General features: G+C 41.5%; 1 protein-coding gene across 1 annotated transcript; it reads right to left on the bottom strand.

The window, feature by feature from the left end:
• Positions 1-827: 827 nt before the first annotated feature.
• On the bottom strand, positions 828-5140 carry LOC140678842 (chymotrypsin A-like). The gene is made up of 6 exons (XM_072913319.1): positions 5074-5140; positions 4888-4991; positions 3548-3627; positions 1310-1569; positions 1103-1236; positions 828-1030 (listed from the first exon to the last, which is right to left on the bottom strand). Exons 1-6 carry the CDS (start codon positions 5123-5125, stop codon positions 869-871), a joined length of 792 nt encoding a protein of 263 aa, XP_072769420.1. The 5' UTR covers positions 5126-5140; the 3' UTR covers positions 828-868.
• Positions 5141-10113: the final 4973 nt, after the last annotated feature.

The raw sequence follows: 10113 nt of genomic DNA, 5'->3' as shown, positions 1-10113 counted from the left end.
TAGGTTGATTATCTGCCGATAAATGCTTTAAAATGTAATATCGGAAATTATCGGTATGGTTTTTTTTATTAATCGGTATCGGGTTTTTTTGGGTGTTTTTTTTGTTTTGTTTTTCCATCCATCCATCCATCCATCCATTTCCTACCGCTTATTCCCTTTGGGGTCGCGGGGGCGCTGGAGCCTATCTCAGATACAATCGGGCGGAAGGCGGGGTACACCCTGGACAAGTCGCCACCTCATCGCAGGTGGCGACTTGTTTTGTTTTTAAAACACTAAATTGGCCCTAGTGTGTGAATGTGAGTGTGAATGTTGTCGGTCTATCTGTGTTGGCCCTGTGATTAGGTGGCGACTTGTCCAGGGTGTACCCCGCCTTCCGCCCGAATGCAGCTGAGATAGGCTCCAGCACCCCCCGCAACCTCAATAGGGACAAGCGGTAGAAAATGGATGGATGGATGGATTGATAGGAATAAAGCGCAGAATGACAATTATTGGAGCGGTGTGGCTCGGTTGGTGGAGTGGCCGTGCCAGCAACTTGAGGGTTCCAGGTTCGATCCCCGCTTCCGCCATCCTAGTCTCTACCGTTGTGTCCTTGGGCAAACACTTTACCCACCTGCTCCCAGTGTCACCCACATTGGTTTAAATGTAACTTAGATATATCGGTATGTAAAAGCGCTTTGAGTCACTAGAGAAAAGTGCTATATAAATAAAATTCACTTCACTTCACTTCCCTTTACAAGTGGATGTAAACTTTTGATCGCGACTGTATATATTGGTACTAAATTCTGACTGCCAAGATGGAAGTAAAACGATTTGATTGACACAATTAGTTTATTTAAATTTTTTTATTGAACTTGAAAGGAAAAACTGCTCAGTTGGAGGCGATGGTCTGGTCCATCCAGGCGCGGAGCTCGGTGACACGGGCGTACACGCCAGGCATGGTTGGCGTGCAAGTTCCGCTGCCCCAGGACACGATACCCACCAGAGTCCAGGCGCCGTCCTTCTGGCAGACCAGGGGACCACCAGAGTCGCCCTGGAAACAATAACGAGATCATGAGCAAAGAGAGTGTCAAGAGAGGAGCCATCGGATGAGGGGCCCGCTCACCATGCAGGATGAAGCTCCGGAGGCCCCGGCGCAGATCATCAGGTTGCTGATCTTGCTGCCCCAGTAACGACGGCACTGCTCATTGGTCAGCAGGGGCAGGGAGGCCTGCTGCAGGAGGGCGGGCGTGTCGGGAGCTGCAACGCAACACATCCATGTTACCGCCCTGGGTGTCGCTAGGCCACGCCCGCTTGCTGTCGGCGCCCTCACCGTTGTGACGGGTCAGACCCCAGCCGCTGGTCACGCACTTCATCCCGCCGGGGAAGTTGTCGCCGGTGTCGGCCACGCACACGGGGGACACGCGCATGTTCATCTGGGCGGGGCTCGCCAGCTTGATGAGCAGGATGTCGTTGTTGATGGTGAAGCCGTTGTAGCGGGGGTGCTTGAACACCTTGCCGACCCTCATGACCTGGGTGTCCTCAGCCGTGGACGAGCGGTCGTGCTCGCCGAGAATCACGCGGTGGGAGGTCCTACGCACGACGGGTCGATGTTTTGTCATTTATAGCGTTTTGACCAATAATGTACGTACAGTAGGCCGTATGTAGCATGTAGCATGTAGCAACCTAACCCAGTCTGGGTTAGGTTCCTTCAGAATCACGTTTGTTAACTACTTCTACCAGCAGCTATAGTGACCCTGAGCTAATTAGGCCTTAAGTCAGGGGTGTCCAAGGTGCGGCCCGGGTCAGTATGCAGTTCCTTAACACCCTGTTACAATCGTTAGAATTCTAATTAGAGATGTCCGATAATATCAGCCTGCCGATATTTTCTGCCGATAAATGCTTTAAAATGTTATATCGGAAATTATCGGTATCGTTTTTTTAATTAATCTGTATCGGGTTTTTTTTTTTTTTTTTTTGTGTGTGTTTTTTTAATTAAATCAACATAAAAAACACAAGATTCATTCACACAAAAGGGTTGTTTCTTTCTATTATTAATATTCTGGTTCCTACATTATATATCAATATCATCTGCCTCACAATACGAAGGTCCTGAGTAGTCTTGGGTTCAATCCCGGGCTCGGGATCTTTCTGTGTGGAGTTTGCATGTTCTCCCCGTGACTGCGTGGGTTCCTTCCGGGTACTCCGGCTTCCTCCCACCTCCAAAGACATGCACCTGGGGATAGGTTGATTGGCAACACTAAATTGGCCCTAGTGTGTGGATGTGAGTGTGAATGTTGTCTGTCTATCTGTGTTGGCCCTGCGATGAGGTGGCGACTTGTCCAGGGTGTACCCCGCCTTCCGCCCGATTGTAGCTGAGATAGGCTCCAGCGCCCCCCGTGACCCCAAAAGGGAATAAGCGGTAGAAAATGGATGGATGGATATATCAATACAGTCTGCAAGGGATACAGTCCGTAAGCACACATGATTGTGCGTGCTGCTGGTCCACTAATAGTACTAACCTTTAACAGTTAATTTTCTCATTACCATTAATTACTAGTTTCTATGTAACTGTTTTTATATTGTTTTACTTTCTTTTTTATTCAAGAAAATGTTTTTAATTTATTTATATCTTATTTTATTTTATTTTATTTTTTAAAAAGGACCTTATCTTCACCATACCTGGTTGTCCAAATTAGGCATAATAATGTGTTAATTCCACGACTGTATATATCGGTTGATATCAGCATCGGTTGATATCGGTATCGGTTGATGTCGGTATCGGTAATTAAAGAGTTGGACGATATCGGAATATCGGATATCGGCAAAAAGCCATTATCAGACATCCCTAATATATATATATATATATATATGTATATATATATATATATATATATATATATATACATATATATATATATATATATATATATATATATATATATATATATATATATATATATATATATATATATATATATATATATATATATATATATATATATATATATATATATGTTGGTGCTTGACGCATGCTACCGTTAACATTTTACCGTGCTCACATTAGCATGCTAGCCATTATTTTTAGATGATTTAGCAGGTATACCCCTAAGTGTCATATAATTTGGTATTTTACTAATGCTAACTATAAGCATGCTATTGTTAACGTTTTACTATTAGCTCATTTTTGCTTTATTAGCTAACTGTTATCACTTCAGTTCGGCTTTGGATCTTCAGCATTCACAGGAAATGTCTGCTAAAATTGCATCTACGTTGTAGTAAATCCATCTATAGTAATAGTTTTGAAGGTAAAACCTAGCAAAATGGGCCCAGCACCCTTTCATTTGTCAGTCTGGAGCCCTTAGTGGAACAATTATGGTTACCCCTGCCTTAAAAAAAATCACGTTTTGACACTGTTGAGATATTCAGAGTTCCTCCTTGTGTCTGCACTGTTATTGTAGTTCTTGTCTAGTCTAATTTAGCTCTTATTTCAATTCATTACATTAAACTATGAAACCTCTGATGTAGCATGTAGCATTTAGCAAGTAGCGTGTGACAGGTAGCATGTCACCTGACGTTGCAGTGAGCGGCCGTCACCACCCAGTTCTCATTGATGAGGGAGCCGCCGCAGAAGTGGAAGCCTGTGTAGTCCTGCAACACAACCGTGACATCACAACATGTGTGTGTTCGTGTGTGTGTGTGTAAGTGCTAAATATATTTTTTTCATCCTTCTAGCTATAGTGGAAAGGGGGGCCCTCACAACCTACTGACCAAACGTGGGTCCACACAAAGTAGGCAAGACATGTGTATGTGTGTGTGTGTGTGTGTGTGTGTGTGTGTGTGTGTGTGTGTGTGTGTGTGCGCGTGTGTGTTCTTGTATGTCTACCCTTCTTGAGACATCAACAAGGAAAAGTAGCGTCCATATGAGGAGGTGTGAACAAGTTAGGACATAAATCATGGCCCCAATACAGAAAACCATTGCAGAGAATGTCTCATTTGCACCCCTGGTGGTGAAGTCTATCAAAATTAGGGTGGTCCCAAAAATGGACTGTGTGTCGGTTTTAAAAGTGCTCCCCCTCTGGTCAAAATATAAAATAACAAGTGTGTCCAAAAATTTGAAGTGCGCCCCCTCTGGCCATCATACTCAATAACAAGTGTGTGTAAGGAATTGAAATGGGCCCCCTTTGGCCAAAATTAATAAAAAATAGTTAAATAAATATGTATATAGAGATATACTGTAATGAAGATTAAAAACCAATTACAAACAAAACAAAATTAAATAACTAAAAGCAGTCTTTTTCTCACAATGTGTCGACTTTTTTCTTATGAAATTGGGAAAAAAATTCTCACATTCTTTCTGTTTCTGTAATATTGCAATATTTTCTCGGAAAATTATTACATTTTTATGTAAAATTATTACTTTTTGACGCAAAATTGGTGACATTTGTCACCTGTCATTTGACTTTTGTCACAATATCGCCAATTTGTTTGTTGTTATTGTAAAATAGTGACATTTCTTTTAGTAAAATGATGACGTCTGTCGTCGTTTTGCCAAGTGAAATTCCGATTGTTATCGTAACATTGCCAAAATTGTAAAGTTTTCTTTTAAAAATGGTGACTTTTGTCGAGTAAAGTTACGACTATTTTCGTAAAATTGTCCAAATTTGAAGCTTTTCTTGTAAAATTGCGACTGATATTGAGTAAAATTCCAACTTTTATCATAACATTGCACAAATGTGCAGTTTTTCTCGGAAAATGTTGACTTCCGCTGAGTAAAATGATGACTGTTATTATAATACTGACAAAATTCAAAGTTTTTCTTGTGAAATTCCAACAAATTTTTGTGTGTGTGTGTGTGTGTGTGTGTGTGTGTGTGTGTGTGTGTGTGTGTGTGTGTGTGTGTGTGTGTACCTGCAGGGACACCTGCCAGGGCCAGGAGTGAGGCACCGCCTCCTCACCGTTGACGATACGAGAGTATCCGGTGATGACGGGGGCGACGGCGGGGCTGCCGCAACCTGATGACATCATCAATGTGACAAAATGTTCACCTCCTGCTGGCCCACGCAAGAACTGCGCTGCCTCAGGGCGATCGCTTACCGTAGGCGGCGCCGACGAAGGCGAGGCAAGAGAGGATCCACAGGAAGGCCATGGCTCGATCATGCTTTCTCCGTCTCAGCCGGCAGCTTTTATACACCAAAGCCGGCCCCTGATTGGGCGCGGTCGGCGGGGGAGGCGGAGCCAGAATACGGTATTTGGACAGGTTGTGGGAAGTTTGCAGCTGATGATGACGACCACTCGCATGTTCTTTAGTCTTACCAAAGTCCTCCTATAGTGTCATGCCAGCGGTTTTATCACCCGACCTTTGACCTTCACGGAAAAAGCCCAATATTTAAGAGGCGTTAAGTTTGCACTACGAAAAAGTCCAAAACTTACTGACACGTCATGTATATGTCTGCGGCGTTCAAGGACGATCACATGCGCCACATGTGTCTTTCCCAGCATATTACTGACAGTGGACATACCGTACATAGAGTAGCAGGGGTCAGCATCTTTTCAAAATAAGAGTCAGAAGTAAGCAGCAAATGAAGAAGTGAAATGATTCTGTTGTAGTGTTGTCCCGAGAACAATATTTTGGTACCAGTACTGGTACCAAAATTATTCCGATACTTTTGGGTACTTTTGGTACTTTTCTAAATAAAGGGGCCACAAAATGGCTTTATCTTAACAAAAACATATTAGGGTCCATTAAACATATGTTTCTTATTGCAAGTTTGTCCTTCAATTAAATAGTGAACTAAAAGACAACTTGTCTTTTAGTAGTAAGTAAACAAACAAAGGCTCCTAATTTAGCTGCTGACATATGCAGTAACATATTGTGTCCTTTTCCATTCTATTATTTTGTCAACATTGTTAAGGACAAGCGGTAGAAAATGAATTATTAATCTACTTGTTCATTTACTGTTAATATCTGCTTACTTTCTCTTTTAACATGTTATATCTACACTTCTGTTAAAATGTAATAATCACTTATTCTTCTGTTTTTTTGATACTTTACATTAGTTTTGGATGATACCACAAATTTGGGTATCGATCCGATATCAAGTCGTTACAAGATCATACATTGGTCATATTTAAAGTCGTCGTGTGTCCAGGGACATATTTCCTGAGTTTATAAACATAATATCAATTTTAAAAAAAATGAAAGAAGATGTGATGCCAAAAGATATCATTGAAATGAATTGAAAACGATTTAATTGGTGGTTTGCCCCCAAATACAGCACACTTTTAACACCTAACGTGCCTTTTAAAAAAAAACAAAAAAACTTTCAGATGGGGAATACTGTAACATCCGAATCGCCATTCTTAGTCCTCTCAATTTTAAATCGATTCATAATTTCAAAAAAGAATTGATTAAAAAAAAAAAGTGAGAAAAAAAACCATATAGATATATATATATTTGTGTATATACATTTTTTTAATATATGTATATATTCTAAATCGATTCATAATTTAGAAAAATCAACTTCAAAAATATATATTTTATATATATATATATATATATATACACACTCATATATATATATATATATATATATATATATACCGTATTTTCCGCACTATAAGCCGCACCTAAAAACCACAAATTTTCACAAAAGCTGACAGTGCGGCTTATAACCCGGTGCACCTTATATATGGATTAATATAAATATTTATTTTCATAAAGTTTCGGTCTCGCAACTACGGTAAACAGCCGCCATCTTTTTTCCCCGTAGAAGAGGAAGCGCTTCTTCTTCTATGGTAAGCAACCGCCAAGGTAAGCACCCGCCCCCATAGAAGAGGAAGCGCTTCTTCTTCTACTGTAAGCAACCACCCGCCCCCATAGAAGAAGAAGCCCCCGGATATTGCGTTTCATTTCATTTGTGTGTTTACATCTGTAAAGACCACAAAATGGCTCCTACTAAGCGACACGCGTATAACGCAGAATTTAAACTTAAGGCAATATTTAACCAAAGAACTCCAACCGCTCGATATTGGTGTCAACAGGGCATTTAAAGCACGACTGCGAACGGCGTGGGAACAATGGATGACCGAAGGCGAACACACCTTCACTAAGACAGGGAGACAGCGCCGGACGACATACGCCAACATCTGCCAGTGGATCGTAAATGCCTGGGCGGATATTTCGGTCACAACTGTGGTCCGAGCTTTCCGGAAGGCAGGATTCACAGAACTGCGACGAGACGGAGCCGGCCATTTTGGATCCCGTATTTGCCCAACTTTTTAATTCGGACACCGAAGGAGAAGAATTCGAGGGATTTATGAATGAAGAATAACTTCAGAAAGTGAGCGTTATGTTTATTTTGTGTGTTGTGACATTAACGTTCGAGCAACATTAAGTTATTGATGCTTATTGATTGCACATTTGCACATTACCGTACATTTTGGGAGTGAACAGAGTTGTTAGAACGCTGGTTTTTAATATATTATTAAAGTTTGACTGACCTATCTGACTGTTTTTTTGACATTCCCTTTAGCGCAGTTAGATGCGGCTTATAACACGGGGCGGCTTATAGGTGGACAAAGTTTTGAAATATGCCGTTCATTGAAGGCGCGGCTTATAACCCAGGGCGGCTTATGGTGCGGAAAATACGGTATATATCAGTGACGTGCAGTGAGGTTGATGGCTGGTGAGGCACTGACTTCATCACAGTCAGATTTACAAACATATGAACCCTAAAGAGTATCTTATTCACCATTTGATTGGCAGCAGTTAACAGGTTATTTTTAAAAGCTCATACCAGCATTCTTCCCTGCTTGACACTCAGCATCAAGGGTTGGAATTGGGGGTTAAATCACCAAAAATTATTCCCGGGTGCGGCGCCGCTGCTGCCCACTGCTCCCCTCACCTCCCAGGGGGTGAAGAAGAGGATGGGTCAAATGCAGAGGACAAATTTTACCACACCTAGTGTGTGTGTGACAATCATTGGTACTTTAACTTAACTTTAACTTTACACATACAAACTGTAGCACACAAAAAAGCACATTTAATTAAAAAAACCTTATTATGGTCTTACCTTTACTTATAAGTGCGGGAACAGTGGTGTTGGTGTTGGAGGAGTTGTGAATGAATGAAATATGAAATCCGTGCTGCAGTCTGCAGGTGTACCTAATGTTGTGTCCCTGCAGTCGTTCACGGCTCCCCCGGCGCGAGCATTGTTGTTTTTGCACTTTTTGGCTTCTTGTTAAGTGACTTTTTTTGGGTGGATTCGGTCTTGCACGTGGAGGGTTTGGGTGTGGGCTTTGGTTGGTGTGGCGCTCCCGTCGGGGGGTGCATTCTGCGGCAGGGGTGCATTAACCGGCACCAGGAGGCGGGATTACTGCGAGCCTCACACAGTGCGTCTTCGCAGCAGTTTTATGATTGCTCAGCACAAGAAATATGTTACACACATACAGTTGTTGACAAAATACGCTGTACATTATATACCTCAGCTAACTAAACTATGGAAATGTATAATATAATTCATATAGCAATACGGTCTCACTGCACAGCAGGCCAACAGTTAGCCGAGTCATTGCGCAATCCATGGTGAGGCACAACTGAGTGACGTGCCTCAACTGGCTGCTGATCACCGCACCGTCTCTTCTCAGTATTTGAACGGCAAATGTGAAAATTCAGCGATTTTGAATAAAAATAATCTACAACTGGTGAAGTTAAATGGAAAATAACTTTATAGTATAATCACTGGATACATATAATAATTTAATTAATTTGTTTTCTTTTTAGATTTTTTTTCTTTCCATGATGGCAGGTGAGGCCCTGCCTCACCTGCCTCTAGTGACCGCACGTCACTGATATATATATATATATATATATATATATATATATATATATATATATATATATATATATATATATACACACACACACACACAAACATTTATACAAAACCCAAAACCAGTGAAGTTGGCACGTTGTGTAAATGGTAAATAAAAATAGGGACCCCAAAAGGGACAAGCGGTAGAAAAGGGATGGATGGAGAATACAATGATTTGCAAATCCTTTTCAACCTATATTCAATTGAATAGACTGCAAAGACAAGATACTTAACGTTTGAACTGGAAAATAATTAATATTAATATTAATATTAGCTCATTTGGAATTTGATGCCTGCAACATGTTTCAAAAAAGCTGGCACAAGTGGCAAAAAAGACTGAGAAAGTTGAGGAATGCTCATCAAACACTTATTTGGAACATCTCACAGGTGAACAGGCTAATTGGGAACAGGTGGGTGCCATGATTGGGTATAAAAGCAGCTTCCATGAAATGCTCAGTCATTCACAAACAAGGATGGGGCGAGGGTCACCACTTTGTCAACAAATGTGTGAGCAAATTGTCCAACAGTTTAAGAACAACATTTCTCAACAAGCTATTGCAAGAAATTTGGGGATTTCACCATCTACGGTCCGTAATATCATCAAAAGGTTCAGAGAATCTGGAGAAATCACTGCACGTTAGCGGCAAGCCTGTGACTTTCGAGCCCTCAGGCGGTACTGCATCAAAAAGCGGTATCAGTGTGTAAATGATATCACCACATGGGCTCAGGAACACTTCAGAAAACCACTGTCAGTAACTACAGTTGGTCGCTACATCTGTAAGTGCAAATTAAAACTCTACTATGCAAAGCGAAAACCATTTATCAACAACACCCAGAAACGCATCCGGCTTTGCTGGACCCAAGCTCATCTAAAATGGACTGATGCAAAGTGGAAAAGCGTTTTGTGGTCTGACAAGTCCACCTTTCAAATTGGTTTTGGAAACAGTGGACGTCGTGTCTTCTGGACCAAAGAGGAAAAGAACCATCCGAACTGTTATAGGCGCAAAGTTCAAAAGCCAGCATCTGTGATGGTATGGGGGTGTATTAGTGCCCAAGACATGGGTAACTTACACATCTGTGAAGGCACCATTAATGCTGAAAGGTACATACAGATTTTGGAGCCACATATGTTGCCATCCAAGCATCGTCTTTTTCATGGACGCCCCTGCTTATTTCAGCGAGACAATGCCAAGCCAGGTGTTACAACAGCGTGGCTTCGTAGTAAAAGAATGTGGGTACTAAAATACCACAACGGAGACTG

The sequence above is a fragment of the Nerophis lumbriciformis genome, linkage group LG06 (genome assembly GCF_033978685.3).
Source record: "Nerophis lumbriciformis linkage group LG06, RoL_Nlum_v2.1, whole genome shotgun sequence".
In the NCBI taxonomy this organism is placed as follows: domain Eukaryota; kingdom Metazoa; phylum Chordata; class Actinopteri; order Syngnathiformes; family Syngnathidae; genus Nerophis; species Nerophis lumbriciformis.
The sequence above is the reverse complement of the archived record's forward strand: the minus strand, read 5'-3'. Positions and strand labels throughout refer to the sequence as shown.